The sequence below is a fragment of the Petaurus breviceps genome, unplaced genomic scaffold (assembly GCF_028583685.1).
Source record: "Petaurus breviceps papuanus isolate PSGF00001 unplaced genomic scaffold, PetGlider_PUasm1.0 171, whole genome shotgun sequence".
In the NCBI taxonomy this organism is placed as follows: Eukaryota; Metazoa; Chordata; class Mammalia; order Diprotodontia; family Petauridae; genus Petaurus; species Petaurus breviceps.
Genome location: NW_027185754.1, coordinates 3,101,152 through 3,117,486, shown reverse-complemented (window position 1 = coordinate 3,117,486; position 16,335 = coordinate 3,101,152). Strand labels below are relative to the sequence as shown.

At 49.3% G+C, this 16,335-nt stretch overlaps 1 protein-coding gene and 1 long non-coding RNA gene across 5 annotated transcripts; both read right to left on the bottom strand.

The window, feature by feature from the left end:
* Positions 1 to 7,591: 7,591 nt before the first annotated feature.
* Positions 7,592 to 10,663, bottom strand: IRX3 (iroquois homeobox 3). Its single transcript, XM_069082467.1, has 4 exons — positions 10,311 to 10,663; positions 8,959 to 10,081; positions 8,672 to 8,738; positions 7,592 to 8,026 (listed from the first exon to the last, which is right to left on the bottom strand). The coding sequence occupies exons 1-4, from the start codon at positions 10,626 to 10,628 to the stop codon at positions 7,972 to 7,974; spliced, it is 1,563 nt and encodes a 520-aa protein (XP_068938568.1). The 5' UTR covers positions 10,629 to 10,663; the 3' UTR covers positions 7,592 to 7,971.
* Positions 10,664 to 12,556: 1,893 nt separating this feature from the next.
* Positions 12,557 to 15,364, bottom strand: LOC138157048 (uncharacterized). Of its 4 annotated transcripts, none has more exons than XR_011167281.1 (2): positions 15,249 to 15,364; positions 12,557 to 13,193 (listed from the first exon to the last, which is right to left on the bottom strand). It is a non-coding gene; the product is annotated as an uncharacterized lncRNA (long non-coding RNA). The 4 variants fall into 4 exon arrangements; XR_011167282.1 differs by lacking the exon at positions 15,249 to 15,364 and adding an exon at positions 14,539 to 14,858; XR_011167283.1 differs by lacking the exon at positions 15,249 to 15,364 and adding an exon at positions 14,266 to 14,530.
* Between the last annotated feature and the right edge of the window lie 971 nt (positions 15,365 to 16,335).

Below are 16,335 nucleotides of genomic sequence, written 5' to 3'. Positions count from 1 at the left end.
AAATGTTTATCAGCTTTGTGCTCTTAACATGGAATTGTCTGTTAACTAATGGGAGCTATAGGACACAGCTACTTGAAGGTTAAAGATGGAAGAGACTATAGAGATTATTAAATCAAGGAATTCTTAACGGGCTTTATATCTTAAACCCCTTTGGCATGCTGGTGAAATGGATGAACCCATCCTTAGAATAATATGTTTAAATGCCTGAAATAAAAAGATGATAACAAAGGAATCCAATTATACTGAAACATAGTTATCACTTTTTTTTAAGTTTGTGACCTCTGATTAAGAACCTTGAATATAGTCAAACCCCATTTGGCAGATGAGAAAACCGAAGCCCAGAGATGAAGTGGCTTGCCACAGTCAATCATGGCAGAACTGGTAATAGAACCAAAGTCTTCTGATTGCCCTGGTAGGGCTCTTTCTACACCATGCTACCAGTCATCTTTCTGCTTTGCTATCCTCTGAGCCTGCAGGCCGAAAGGGTGTGATACAGGGTGTGGCAGCTAGGTGATATAGGAAGCAGAGCTCTGGACTTGGAACCAGGAAGATCTGAGTTTGAATCCTCCCTCAGACACTTAACTAACTAGCAGTGTAACCCTGTGAACATCATGGAAGTCATTTAAACTCACCTGCTTGTAAGATAAGGATAATAATAGCACCTACCTCACAGGGTCGTTGTAAGGATCACATGATTTAACACACAGAAAGCACTTTGTGCACCTTCAAGCTCCATATACATGCTGGCTATTATTACTGAACAACAAAGGAGACAGAATGGCTCTGTAACTTAGCCTTCCTAGTCTCTTCTGGGCAAGACTGAACAACTTTGGATGTCAACATGGAGAAGAGCATGTCCTGAGCCTTTTGCACCACCAGGAACTTCAGCTAATTCAGGCCTCCCAGTTGGTAGGAAAGTAAGGACTGTAATACCCTTCCCTAATGCCTCCCTAGGCTAGCTCTGGTTCAGCTAACAGGCCTTCCTTCAACCGTGGGACTCTCTGAACCTCGTTGTGCGTGGGCAGCCCTCACCCTCTTTTTTACAGATCACTTTCTAACTCTGCTCCTTTCCTCTACCTCATTTATTCTCTTAGGCACAAACTCAGCTTAGAATCTAGCTGGATCTAGAGAAAGTTGCCCTAGTATGTAGATAAACTTCTGACCACAGTGAAAGGAGGGAAAGGGAATAGAAACTTTAAAAGAATTAGCCAACTCAGAAAGGGACCCTGAACTCCTTAGGAGAGGAAAAATCTTCCTGTCCTGTTTGTTCAAGGGTTCAGGCTCTGAGTAATTCACCCCAGATTCTTGAAGGAAGGAAGGAGAAAAAGAGAAATATGGAAACAGACAGCATGGGCACTATTCAGAGAAACAGAAACTTGAGCCACTGTACAGAAAGACAATCAGGTTTGTCAACTTTCCACCCCCAGAGCTTAATTCTCCAACATCTGGCTTCAGACACATTTCCTCAACATCAAGGTATGAATTCAAGTGGGGTAAGAGGTAAGAAATCCATGGGCTTGGTTCACACACAGCCTCTAGATTCTGTAGCACAATGATAAATAATGTACAAAGCTGAGAAAGTACAGCTCTGTTTATTCTGGGCCTCTTGCTTCTGAGATGTGAGGTAAAGAGAGCAAAACACTTATCCTGCTGAATTTGTGGGGCTGACAACTCCCCAGGCATGGCAGGAACCTGAGACAGCTGGGCCAATCAGTTAGCCAAACATTCTCCCGCCTGCCAGTTATCGGCAGCTTCGCCTGCCCGGGCGGGTCCTGAGGGCCCTGGCACTGGGGAGACGTCATATACGCACACACACACTTGTGGGTGTGTAGTTGCCTTCCTCTTGTTTTCTCTCTTCCCTCTCTCTTGGCCTTCAAAGTCTCGTTTTAAAATCCGTGTCCATATAAACATATATCACCAATTTTTTATAATTTAAAAGAATGCTGAAATCACCCCCTGGAAACTTCCTCCCTCTCCTCCTATTCCTTCCCCTCCCCCCAGTGATTGCTGGAGAAATAGAGGAACGAAAGGAAAGGAGTGGGGGTAGGGAAGAAACAGTAGGCAAGGGAAGCTTTGCTTTGTCAGGGAGAAGAAAATAAAGAGAAATCAGTCTGGCTTCAAAGGGCGCATTTCCATAATTGCCCTGTAACTTTGGCAAAATAAATCTGAAGGGCCGAGAAAAGCGCAATCTCTCAGATGAGTGCACTACAAAGGCCCTAGAGGGCTCCAGTCCCACTTGTTAGTGGCCTAATGCAGTGAGAGAATTCAGTCCCCTCCACTCCTGGACAAAAGCCATGAAATCATCCGGCTTCCCATTCTGACTGGCTGGAGCTAGAGAATAAGACCTTACCCAGGCTTTGTCTTCCTCCTCCACCCTGATAAGTGAGACTCCACCCTCCTCTCTTCTCACCCCCACCCACACCCAGTTGGATAAACAAACAAATAAACAAATCCCCCCAAAGTTCTTGTGAGTATTCTTCTTTCAGGAAATCTTGGGAGCCTGTTTTCAACATTACAAACAAACCAGGGGAAATTGACCACTACAAACTCCTGGCTTTGTTCTTCTCATCCAGGTACCACCATCTTGGACCTCTCATTATTATGGCATTCACACTAAGTCGGGCCCTGCTTCCAGACTCTGACTACAGAAGGACCTGAACAATTTTTGTTCTTGCTATAGAATTCACGACAAGGTGAATTTAAATTTGCCTTTCTTTCCTAGCAAGAACATCATTCTGTTCCATCTCACTTGATCATACAGGGCCAAGAGACTTAAAAGCATAAAGCACAACTACACCAATACCCTTTCATTAAGGCTCCTGTGCCGACTTGGTGTTGTTGTTGCTGTTTTCTGGGATAGAATATTCTAGAGCCTGGATCAACACCTGTCCCAGATTGTCTTCACTTGGCTCTCCCTTCCTTCTTATTCTTCCTCCTCTGTTCCTCCCTGTTCCTTCCTTCCCACTCACTCCTGCTTTGCTCCCTCCCCTTTTTACCCCTCCCCAATAAGAGTAGCTTTTGTTCAGTTCCTCAGTTGGGACAATTGGGATAGTCTTATAAAGACCAGAGCCTTTCTCACAGAGTAAAGCGGCAGCATCAAAGCTAGGCCTGCCATACAATAGCGATGACTTTTTTTTTTTTTTTAAACCAGACCAGGCTGATGCAGCTCTAGCCAGAGCATTCTGTTCACTAAAATGACAACGTCTGAGGGACTGTGTTTGTAGCATGATACATTTTATTTCTTTCTCTTTTTCACTTTCAGACCTACATTTGAAAATCTTCTATAACTCCTTTGATAGTTTCCCCTGGCTGACTGCTGATGGCTCCATTTCCCATCTGGAAGCAGAGGGTTTGAGGGTACTCTTGTACCTAGAAAGGGAATAATCCAACTGGGCTGCATTTACTTAGTATCCAAGCCCCACTGAGACTGCTTCTGTACTAGAAAAATGTCCTGTTTTGTTCACTGTTTGATTTCTTGTTTTCCCAAAGTACTCAGGTTAACTGAAGCATCCAGGGTATAATTTGGTTTCATTTCTGTTCTAATCAAAGGAGCAGAAAGTCAGAGTTGGAAGGGACCTTAGGAATCATCTAATCCAATACTCTTATTTTACAGGGGAGAAAACAGCGACCTAGAGTTACTTGTGTAAAATCATGCTGGAGTTTGGATATGGGCCATGTCTACACATTTCCAAGCATACAGATTTTTAAGCATATGTGTTTTTACTAGGCAGTATGGTAGTGCAGAAAGGATGCCAGATTCATTTAGTACAGTCTGTTTTTTAATCCTAGCTCTAGTATTTACTAGTTGTATGACCTTGGGTCAGTCTCAACCACTTGGTGCTTCTGCTTTCTTCATCTGTAAAACGGAGATAATAAAGGAAGCATTACTTAGCTTACCTCAGGGTTCATGTGAGGAAGGCACCTTGTAAAACTCAAAGGCATTATAACGTAAATAATAACTCATGTCTCCATGTAAATCCACTTTGTTTTCCAGTTTTCATTGGGACGTTTGACACTGTATAGCTAGAGTTATCTTTCTGGGCTAGGAAATGAATTTCCAGATGGATATAGTTCCAAATTGAATTCCTGATAGAATCTCCAAACACCAAAAATCCTAGTTCTAGAAGGTTAGGGCGTGGGGATAGTACTCACTCAATGAGTCCCTCTGATTTTTCTAGAATACTAACCAGTCTAAGATGAATGGTTCCTTATGATCCTCCTGGGGTAGTGGTCCTGATGAAAGCTGACTGGATCATGATGGGGAACTAACTCTCAAGAAGGGGATACTGTTCTGTTATTCCCCTGGTGAGATGCCTGCTTAATGACTATTCCCTCTCCCTTCCTCCCCTTTTATTGGGCCATGGGGCTAAGGGGCCATAATGATTGTAACCTTTCCACTTCTCCCTGGAGCCGTCTGTGGACTAAGAACTGCCTGACCCCTTTGGGTTTTCTCTCTGGCATGGGCAGGGGATTAGATCCTGCTTCCTTCCCAGTTCTCCTTGAAAATAAATTCAATTTTAACATGTTAATGTTCTTGTCCCAGAGGTGGCCAATCACTTAGGGAGATAATTTTATTCTCCTCTGGCTCCCTAGCCCTAGTGACATGCATCCCCTACTCTGTCTACTCCATGGAGATAATGAGGGAAGCAAGTGACACATACTCCTTCCCCTGACCTAATTGATTATCCCTATATACCTTAGTGTGCTTTGCATAACCAGCCCAGACAGCAGGGACCCATTCCAGACAGAGTGATTGACATATTTTATTTCTAATTTAGGCTTAATCAGTACTAAGAATGATACCTCTCTTTTGTTGTTTTCCTTTTAAATTTTAGGGATCAACACCCAGGAATAACTTGAGTTGCTGAAGCCCCTAAGAACACAGCAAGTTAAAAAAAAATCAGGAAAAAAGGGAAAGCAAAGTGAGAAAGGCACATGAACTGAAAAACCCAATGAAATAGATGTAATAAAACAAATCTACAACTAAATTGTATTTAAAAAAAAAGAAGAGAAACTATTTCATCAGGACAGTCTCTTCTTTCTAGTTTATAAACCTCCTAGTCTGGAAACATACCAACCATTCTAATGTTTACATTCATTAACTAATCTAAAACATCCCAATTCCCTACCAAATGGGAAAGGAACCTATCTTGTTAGGGGTCTGTATTTTTCACTGAATAATAATCTCCAGAATATAAGACGAAAAGAAGATTGAATCCTAAGTCCTGGTTCCAAGTTACTCTTGGCTTTTCAACTCCTTTAATGTCCCAGGTGATTAAAAAACAAACAAACCTCTTTCCTCTGACAATTTTAAACTTGGATCCGAAATCTAGCTCTTTGGCTATTGGGCCCTGGAAATTTCCTTTCCCCATCTGGGATCCTATTCTTATCTCAGCTTCTCACCTCTCTATCCTCTGAAATTAGAAACCTGGTTTTTACACATCTGATACAGAGGAGTGGGCCTGTATTTCTATGGACCTAAATCTGAGGAATGTGGTTAGAAAAAAAAAAGTCCAGAAATTTAAATTTAAATTAGAACTATCTTTTTGGGAGCCTCTGTAACCAACCTGGACATTCAGTAGGTTGCTTTCCCTCTTCCAGAATGATTTTATTTCTTTCTCCCTCATCTACTCCTATCCCCTGAGAGACAGCTTTCCCACTTTAGCATCCTTTTAGGTATGACTGGCCGCTCTCATCTCCCCAGACTGGAAAAGGGTAGGCTGAGAAAACCACCCCTTAGCAAAAGCTCCTTTTACAGTTCCGAAGTCTCCCTCCTTTCCTCACCCAGGTTCCTTTTCTCACCCTGGTTCCTTCCCTCTAGCCTAGAACTCAAGATTGGGTAGATGGTGTGTGGAATAGACCCTCTTCCTTCCATCATACTCCAAACCCTAGTTTATCACCTAAAACTGACGCCCATGGGAAAATTCGAAGGGAACAGCAAGGCCACGATTGGACCCAAGATCTTCCAGGGTGTAGCCCTAGTAGAAGTATATCAGGGGGATGAACAACTCTGGATCTATAAAGAAACACGAAGCATCTTAGAGAAACCCCCAAAACACATACAGTAGACAAAAGGAAAAAGACAGTGAGAGGGCTCTAGGCAGAAACAGGCGGTTAGACCCGATTTATTTTCCGTCTGGCATGGTGAGATAGCTCTCTGAAAAAGAAAAGAAGAAGAAAAAGCCCAGGCTCGTTCTTTTCCCAAATCAGAACATTACCCACCTCGAAGGCCCCACTCCCCTCTTCGAGTCCCAGGCATCTGGCTGCCTACAGTTTGCCTTATTCAACACTAGCAGAAGAAAACGATCGGATGGCGCACAGCCCGGAACGAAAGAGACAGACTCGCTCCCCGAATTTCTCTGCCCTTCGCCCCAGCTTCTCCTTTCCTCCCCACGAGGGGGGGGTCTCCCTTCTCCCACAGTTTAGCACCTTGTTAGGTATGGCCACAGAGCCCCGATTTTTTCCGTCCCTGTTCCACGTCTCTCCCCTCCCCGCACATCCGCGTCGCTTGCTCGCAGGGTCAAGGCTCTGCCCGGTGCGTCTCCAGTCCAGTGCCCTCTTCGCAAGAGGGTGAAAATGAGTCGTGAAAATGAGGCCGTTCGACCTCTCGGTTTCGGAAACGACTTCCAAAACAGCCTCGGTGACCCGGATAATTCGCACAAACCCCGGTTTGGGGGTGAATTCTTCAGGTCACTGTAAACCCAATTTCTGGCTGCTCAAAGTTTTCTGTACCGAAAATAAAGGTGCCAAAAGAACATAGTTCTCCCCGCCTGATGTCCGCCTCCACAGGCAGGGGTGGTCAGACCATCTCGTTTTCTGATCTCAAGTCAAAGAAGGCGAAGACGGAGGAAAAGGAGAAAGTCCGACCAAGACGGGGCGAGGCACTCAGGCCGGCAGGAGAAGGGCAAAAAGACAAGGCAAGAGGGCATTTTTCTCCTGTAGGGGGAGCTCCTGCCCCAAAATTCCCCAGCTTCCTCCCCCAGGCCCCCACCCCATCCCAGTTGTAGACAGTTTCCCGGCTCAGTCACCCCTCAGATCCCTCTGAAGTCACCACTTCCAGTGGTTTCTGGGTTTTAGTACCGGGAACCTTAGCTTCGGAGGAATGGTCCGACATGGGGACACACATTATAAAGAAATACCCCCACCCCTCTTTCCTTTCATAGTGACATTGTGCGCACGTACGCACACAACACAACACAACACAACACACACACACACACACACAGAGCTTTCCTTTCATTCCCCCTCCCTCCATCTTTGTTACCTTAAGACCCTACCCAGACTGGTTGCCCTAGTTTGACACAAATACATCCTGAACGAACCTCTCGGCCAAGTTTTCTAGATCTTCTAGGCTCCTTGTTCTATGGTCCCCTGCCTCTATTTCCACAGTTTTCTTGCGTTTCTGTTTCCCTGTATCTCTCCTTCCTTGTCTTTTTCAGTTGTCTTTTCTCGTCCTTTGACCCATCTCTTCCTCTTCCCGAATCTCTTGAGTTTCTTGGTTTAAATCTCATCTCTCTTCTCTCTCACAGGGTTTCAGGACTCAAAAAACACCCAGAAAAACAAATTCGTCCTAGGACCAGACAGGCACAGGTATAGTCAAAGTGGCATCAGCTCATTTATTTAGCCAAAAATAGATAACTTTGTTGTACAATTTGGTTCACACATATGTACATTTTTTTTACTGTATATACAAAAAAAATTCGACACACCTAATTCTCACTGGACTCCCCGTTCCCCCCTCCCCCAATAACCTTACAAACTCAGCTAATCTCGAGGAGAGCACAGAAGCGGTCTGGGTTGGGAGGGGGCAAAGAGAAGAAGGGTGGGATGGTTGGAGTTTTTTTTTCCCTCTTTTTTGTTTAGTTTTGTTTAGTTTTTCATACACGGACATGCTTACAAGTCATAACTATACAGAGCGATATTTTTTTTTTTACAATCATTACAACAAAATTTAAAAAACGGGAGGGGGAACTAAGATGATGAGAGCGCCGATAAAACCAGGGCCGCGTCCAGATGGTTCTGGGGCCTGGAAGAAAGAGAGAGACAGCACAAGGAGGCATGATTAAATGGGCCTGGGATGGGAATCCCCGGCCCGCTCTCACGGGAGGAGAAGGATTCAAATTTAAAATGCTGTATATCATAATTTATTTGTATATGTATATATCACACAGACATCGACCCGGAACCATAACGGGAAAAAAAATGTTCCTTAGGTCATGGGCTGAGGCCAAACCCAGTGAGGCCAAACCCAGGGCCCAGTGACCAAGCCCGAGGCCCTGTGCCCTTCCATCCTCCCTCGTTGTCCTCCATTCGGGGAACCGGAAGGAAAGGGGGGCGTTGCACAGTTCGGGGACCTGCTTTCCCGAACTGGGCAAGAAAGAAGTCCCGGCCTGGTGTCCGCCGCGGTTTCGGTTCCCCAGGCTGCTTAAACAAGATCTCAAAAATCTGGTGATTTTTAGGTGGGTGTAAGGGAGACCCAGGGCTAAGGGAGAGGAAAAGGGGTAGATCTGGTTCTTTGGAAGCTAAATGCACGTTTCCCGATGGAAGTGCCTCGAAGCAGTATGCCCCTCCTCCAAAAAAGCTTCCTGTGGTCCCTTTTTTCTTTCCCCTGGGTGTATGTGTGTCACAGTACTCCTACTGCCCTCCCCCTTTTCCCAGTAGGGTCTCTTACCGCCTGGGCACGGGCTGGAAAGCTGTCTTTAGTAACTTTTTCTCTACTTCCAAGGCACTAGAGCGATCTAGGAGGGAAGGAAAAAACGGCCTTTTAGAGCTGTGTGCTAGGGACGTGAGGAATCCGAGTTAAGGTGCTAAGCGGGACCTGGGTCTGACTCCCCCGCCTAGCCCAGGGATCTGTTCAAGGGTTCAAGACTCCCATTCCAGGGTGGTTTCCTTACAAAACCCCACAGTTTCCTCCCGTAGCCTGTCCCCTGCCACTCTTCTCAGACGCTCAATAATCACCTGTTCCGCCTTCAGGCTCCGCAGGCCGGACGAAGGCGGCGGCAGAAGAGGGACCTGGAGGGCCTGGTAGCCCCAGCAGATGCGGGGGACCCGAACTGAGTAGGGAGAGAGGGTGCGGACGGGGGGCGGGAGGTGGGCCCGGAAATGGCCTGTTGGTCCACGGGGGAAACTTGCCCAGAGGCCCGGTGACTAGTCTGTGAGCCGCGGCCGCGGCGGCTGCTGCGGCAGCGGGGGCTAACTGCAGGGCTGGTGGTGGTGCGGCTGCTGCTCCCGGGGGAGAGCCCCCGGCGCCAGACGGAGAGCGGCGCGGGTTGTCTGGACTAGTGGCAGTCTCCGCCAGAGACCAGATTTTGGGTTTCTGCAATGTGGAAGGTGGAGCTGGGGCCGGAACGCAAGGATCCAAGCCAGTTGGAGGAGAGGGAGTAGACGGGGGCATTGGACCCGCAGGCGGTGGAGCTGGGGCTAAGGGTAAGACCGGAGGCGGTCTCTCCTCGAAGCCCTCAGAACCGTCCTCCGAGTCGCTATTCTTAGCGTCCGAAATGGTCCCCAGGCTGAGGTCCGCATCTCGCCGGGCTGCGGTGACCAGCGACAACTCGGATCCCGAGACTGTTCCGTCTAAATTCTCCAGGTCTATCTCCTCGTCCTCCTCCTCCTCGCCCAGGCCCTCGCCCCCCGCGTCTTCCTCCTCCCCACCTAAGTCTTCCTCTTCTAGTTCCAGGTCTCGTTTGCTATCTTCTTCGTCCTCTTCCTCGTCTTCCTCTCTTTCACTGCCATATGCATTGCCCTCCTCGTCCGTTCGACTTCGGGGTGCCCAGGTCATTTTGTTCTCCTTCTTGAGGCGCCTCCTAGCATTGGCGAACCAGGTGGAGACCTGGGTGAGAGTCATCTTGGTAATGATTGCCAACATGATCTTCTCGCCTTTGGTGGGGTACGGGTTCTTTCGGTGCTCATTGAGCCAGGCCTTCAGCGTACTAGTGCTCTCCCGAGTAGCGTTTTTGGGACGGGACGGATCACCGAACTGGTACTGGCCGTAAGGGTAGAAGGCTGCGTGGGGGTGCGGGAAGGCGGCGGCTGCGGCAGGATGCTGCACTCCTGGGCTCTCCTTTAACTCATACTGCGCACCCTGTGCAAACACGAGGGAGGGGACACGCGCGGAGGGTGCAGGGGTGAGACACCTTCTGCGCTCCTAGTCTGTACACCCTTTCCCATTCCCATGTGCCCTGGTATACCCGTGCACTTCTGGATCCTCAGCCCCCGCACCCATAGTACCCAGCAATCTGCTAAATCCACACCCACCCCCCCATTCCCGACCCCAGCCTCTGGGTCCCGTTGGCTCCCCGGGCTGCGCTTACCAGCTGCGGGAAGATGGGCAGTTCAGTGGTGTAGGGCAGAAAAGCACCGTAGCCCTGGGCTGCAGCTGCCGCTGCAGCGGCGGCTGCGTAGGGCGCTCCTACTCCGTACATAGAGGAGAGCACATTGGACAGAGTCCCGGAGGCTGCCAGCTCTGTGGCCCCGCCGCCCGGGCCACTCCGGGCCCCTCCACTGGCTCCTCCGCCCGCCCCGCCAGTGCCACCACCACCACCAGCGCCGCCGCCGCCGCCTCCGGCCCCAGGACGCTCTGGCGGGTAGAGAGGGCGGATGTACTGGTATCCGAGCTGAGGAAAGGACATGGTGCAGCCGGGGACCTGGGGGAGGGGTGGGAGGGCGGACGGAGCCGGGGGCCGGCCCCCGGGGCCGCCCTGCTCAGCGCCGCCCGCGGGCTCCCGCAGGCATCGGGGGCTGGGGGCTTCGGGCGCGGGAACTGACTCCCGCACTGCGCTGCCCTGCGCTGCGCTCCACTCCGCGCTCCCCTATTGATCTGTTCCGCGGCGGCAGCGGCGGCAGCGGCTCAGAGCCAGGTCAGGTCCTAACAGATTGGCGGAGATTACCGGGGCTCCCGGCGCTGATTGACATTTCTACTTTGCCGCAAGCCCCTCCTCTCCAGCTCTCCTTTCCCCCCCTCAGTTCTCTACTCTCTCCTCTCCTCTCTCAATATCTCCGATTTCTCTTTTCCCAGGCTCCTCTCTCCCCTCTCTTCTTCTCCCTCCTCTTCCTTACTTCCTCGGCACCCTCTTTTTCTTCTTTCTGTGTGTTCTCCCCCCCTTTCTCTCGCCCCCCCCCACTTTGCTACAGCTCTTTGGCTGATACTCCCCACCTCTGCTCGGGGTTTGTGGTCACTAAGGGTGTTGTGTGTATGCGGTGTATGTGTCCCTCACTCTTCCCCCTCCCTCTCCCTTCCCCAAATCTCTGGCCTGACGTCTCGCTCGCTTATTCGACTTTCTCTCCTGTCTCCTTTCGGAGATCGCCAATCCCGGGTGCTTGTTACAGTAGGGTGAGCCCTGCCCCGTGCGGATGTACCGCGGGGGGCAAGAGTCCTTCTCCCGCCCCTTCTCTAAAGAGCGGAGAGATGTGATTGGGAGGGGGTGGGGACGAGGGCAAGGAAACGTTTATCCTGGGGAGCACATGGGAAGTTTAATAAATAAGAGTGCAATGAGCTCCTCCTCCCTCCCGCATTCTCACCTACCCCGGGGTTGGAGGAAGGGTTACTGTATAAATGGGGAAATATCCCAGTTTGTTAGATTTTTAGTAGATTTGGTTGTTTGGAAGCTGTGAGGATGAGACTGGTATCATGGAGGGTTATTTCTCCCTGTCCCTTTTCCAGCCAGGGCCTCCTCTCAGCACCTTCACCTCCACCCCCACCCCAGTGCAGTATTTCGGGCCAGGAATGAATTCTAAAGGGGATGAGAGGGAGGGTAGTAATTTCGTCCTAATCTGGGCTTCAAAGAGCCGCAATTCGCCTAGTCACTTCAAAAGGAAAGGCCGAGCCAAATTAAACTGCTGATTTGGGGCGGGAGCACAATCCCGCCTCCACCTCCCCCGCCGGGGCGGGGCAAAACCGCTGGAGAGCTGCCCCTAAATTACCCTCATTAACGCCTTTGTAACCGAGTGCGAATCTCTAATTAGAAAATTAACGCGGGTTCTCGCCCCCCACCCCCACTCCCACCCCCCTAGTACCGCGGGGCCTAAACTCCTAGGGGTTGGAGGCGATTGATTCTTGGGAGGAGAGAGGCCTTCAGGCTGTAGTGTCCGGGGAAGCCCTTCTGGATACCTGGTACGAGAATTTGGGGCAAAGGTATGGGATGTGAAAGCAGGACCCCTTTGTGGGCCGACGAAGAGTTTTGGAATAACATCTGTGGAAGTTCTAAAGTTAGTATTTTCCTTTTGGTCTATTCTCTCCCTTTCGATCCCAGCGCCCCCGCGGTTCTCTCCCTAAGCGTTTTTCTCTCCGGTTTCCCTATGAACCACACTGACCCATCTCGGACTACTCCGTGTTCAGAGAGGCCGAGATTTCGATTATATTTCTTGGAATTGTCGTATTCAGAAATGAAATCTGAAATCTCTATGCCCCCTCCCCTTGGTTCTTGATTCCCGCAGATTAGAGCACAACCAAACCCCTGGATTAAAATTCCCCGAATCGGGTTAGGGAAATCCAAAGGAACGTCGCTAATCTCATTAAACTCCTCTCTATAGCGCCGCTAGCAATTCTGGGACTTGATACTTTTTAATTCCGGGCAGGGAGAGAGAGCAACTAATCTTTATTCCTCCACCTTCATTCCCTATCCCCTTCGGTAAATGAGGAGGCGGAAACTTGGCCGCCACTTTCCTGATTGGGTTATTGATTTTTAATTCCACTAGAGCTCCGGTTCCTTCCTGGTGTCCATCTGTCTGACGGATCCTGGTTCCTGGTTGCCCGCGGCCCCAGCCCCTAGTGACAAAGACCTCAGCGCCAGGATAAGGAATTTCGCACAGGGCAGAGGGTGGTACCCAACACAGAGAGAGTGGCATTTACCGTCTGTCCCTCCAACCACCTCTCTCAGTTTCTCAACCCATGGTTTTTCTGGTCCCTGTACATTTTCAGTGGTGTCTGATTGTTAAGAAAATAGAAATTCCGCAGAATCATCAGAACAAAAGCAATGAACAGGCCGAAAGAAGAGGGATAGGTAGAGGCGGGGGCGTGAGGATGTCTTTAGGGTCTGGAGCCTCGGGCTTTGGTCCTCGGGTCAGGCCATTTCCGGTCCCAGAGCCACCTCAAATGTAGAGTTGTCTCCATGATCATCAAGCACACTCTGCTACGGCACCCCGGCGCCCGATTTCGTTTCCGGCTAAACTTCCAGCAGTGGGACAGGAAGCACGGCCTGGAAGAGGAGGAAACACTGTATGAAGAAGACCCAGCACTGAGACCTGACCCCAATGTCACCTTCTGGAGACCAAATCCAGTGATTTGGTCCAAATCCTTTCCCTCATTAACTCTGCCACATCAAAACAGGAGCCTCAATTGTAAGGGCCTTGGTATCTTGGTCACCTCGGGATGAGATTCGGGGAGCTTGAACCGTTCACTAGGAGCCTGAATTACACACCTTGACATTAAATTCCATATTGTGAGGAGGGGAAAAAAGAATACAACTCTGATAGATTCTTCTGCATCGATCCTTCATTGATCTGTCCGTGCAGCAAATGAGAGAGAGGAAGGTGGGGGACGGGGTGGGGGCAGGGAAGATTAGAAGGACTAGATCCTGAAGCATCCTCTCCTCTCCCCAATACATTCGTTCCCAACCCGCTAATCGAAGCCTACCCGGAACTCTGAGAACTAAGAACTATTCTCCTCTAACCTCGATTTCTCCTCACCCCCTTCCCTCTCCCTCACCCCCAGCCGCTACTGATGAGACTCCATTCTACACCTCAGTGGGGGTAGACTTCTCCTTGCAAAGTGAAAAGGGGAGCTATGAGGGAAGCAACTTCTTCCTGAGGCTTGACAAGATGCCCCCCTTTCCTTCCCTTTCCCTCCCCTAGGACAGCTGCTGGCACACATTCTGGAGGTAGTAGAGTCACTACGTACCTAGCACTTGGACAGACTAGTTGTTCAGTTGGCAATGGAGGGGAAGAAGACCATACCCCACGTACAAACTGAAGACAGCGTGGATACCTATCGTGGATACCTATGGTCGATCCAGCGTCAGTGATGAGCACTCAGAAGTTCGAGTTTATGGCTAGATTAATTTTGCTCACAGATTGTCTCCAAGAGTAATATCTTGGGCAGATGCAGAAAGAAAAGAACACATATATGGGGGGGGGGTATTTTGGAGGATGAAATAATGTCATATCTAAGCATGCAGACACATACATTAGGTATACACACACTTATGTGAAAGAGAGAGTGTGTGTATTAGAAGACAAAAAGGAAAAAAAAACCAGACTATATAGGCATACCACCCTTGGCCAGTGGGGTTTGCTCAGTCATATCTCCCTTCCATCTTCGGCTGACTGTTGGCTTTCAGGCCCAGGACTAAGCTAGCCTCAGGCTTCTCGGTCCCGGGAATTTCCAGCGCCACGGTCCCTCGGTCTCCCCATCCCATCCCCTCCCACTCTCAGACACTCTGCCTTTTCAGGAACCCAAAATTCCTGTCCCTTCCGCTGATTTCTACTCGCTACTTTAACCCTCCTCACTGTTGCCTGCATGTCTCGAGAGAGCAAAGCCCCTACCTAACCAGACTGTGACTCGGGATAAGCAGCAGAATGGAATAGGCGGGCCTACCATGGCCGCCTACTCTCAGCTGTCCAGCGGGCCCCGCGCGGCCTGGCTGGAGCTCCCCGTGCTCCCGAAAGCCGACAGGAGCGCTACATCGCTTCCCCCGTGGTCGGGTTACAGGTTAATGAAATGCTCATTCTGCTCAGTCATTTGTTTTGTTTTCCTGCAAAGTTCTGATAAGTAGCTAACCAACGAAGCTTGTAATTACAATCTTACAGAAACCGGGCCGATCTGTATATAAATCTCGCCATCCAATTACAAGATGTAATAATTTTGCACTCAAGCTGGTAATGAGGTCTAATACTTGTGCATGCGATAATCCCCTCTGGATGCCGGCTTGATCAGATGTTGGCTTTGTAATTAGACGGGCAGAAAATCATTATTTCATGTTCAAATAGAAAATGAGGTTGGTGGGAAGTTAATTTCTCTCCGCTCTGTGAAGCGTAGACAAGAATTTAATGATTTAATTACAGTTGTAAGCTCTTTCCATGAGACTTAAATTGAGCTGAGAATATTTTTTCCTCTCCTCTCCTCTCCTCTCCTCTCCTCTCCTCTCCTCTCCTTTCTCCTCTCCTCTCCTCTGGCAGAATGGGGGCATTTCGAGCCACCACCTAGCCAGGACTAGAAAATATGCCCGGTTCTTAACCCTCACTGGTTTTCTTACCAGGTTTTTGAATTTCCAACTGAGTGACTGAGAGAGGTGACGGGAAACCTCCTTGCTACAGAGTGACAGGGGCGTGTGTCCTCAGTGGAGAGTCCACCAGAAGAATTATCCTAATTAGGAGAGAAACAAACCTGACTTGTGAGGATAACATTGGGGTTTGGATGAGTAATTTGGAAATACAGTTCAGTCTTCCATAACCAACACAACTTTTTCCTTCTCCCACCAAGTTTAAGCATCCTGCCGAGACCCGCTGGATAACCCACGGGGACATTGGCGTGGGAGAGCACTAATTTCCTTCTAACCCGCCCACCCTCAGACTCTTGCAGAATCCCGCACACAGTCCTGCCCCCTCACACCAGCCAGGCGGCCCAGTCCTGTCACATTCCGTGACAGTCAGATAATATCGCGTCCCAGAGAAGATGCCTGGATTTAAAAAATGTCACTCAACATGACTGATATTTTTTTTCGTTAGCATTACAGAATCCCCTTATTTTCCACCTGACTTTAGGCTTTAGGACTCTTTTCTCTCCCTCCCTCTCTCCTTCCCCCCCCTCCCCTCGTGCCCAACATTTTCATCCTCTTATCTCTTATTCTTCCTCCACTCATTATCTCTGTTGCGCTCTCTCTCTCTCTCTCTCTCTCTCTCTCTCTCTCTCTCTCTCTCTCTCTCTCTCTCTCTCTCTCTCTCTCTGTGTCTCGGTTTCCCTGTGTCTCTTCGTTTCTCTATCTCTATCTCTTTATCATTCTCCCTCCCACCACCTCTATTTCCCCCCATCTTGCCCCCTTCCCTTTTGCCCTCTCCCTCCATCTCTGGGAGATGAATATGTTGGCTTATTGGACAGTAAGAGGCCAGTGTGTGGGTGACATGGGGTCGGCCATTATTCAGCATTTTATTCATGCATATTTAGGAGATGGTAATGAGGGGTTTTGCATTGTTGCATGAAAATGGTCAATTCCCGGCAGTTTTGATGGAAAGGAAGTGAAACATAGGAGATAGCTCGGTGTCCAGCCGCAGCTGGGATGGCAGATGATTTGCCTTCACTTAGCAGCACTTTGCCTCCCAGCCAGCTCCGGGGGTGATAAGGTG

Excerpts from the sequence above, each read along its gene's own strand:
- IRX3 (XM_069082467.1), bottom strand. The coding sequence starts at position 10,628 with ATGTCCTTTCCTCAGCTCGGATACCAGTACATCCGCCCTCTCTACCCG. Across the intron at positions 10,082-10,310 it reads TGCCCATCTTCCCGCAGCTG|GGTGCGCAGTATGAGTTAAA; the intron begins GTAAGCGCAGCC and ends GTGTTTGCACAG. Across the intron at positions 8,739-8,958 it reads GGAGCCTGAAGGCGGAACAG|ATCGCTCTAGTGCCTTGGAA; the intron begins GTGATTATTGAG and ends CTTCCCTCCTAG.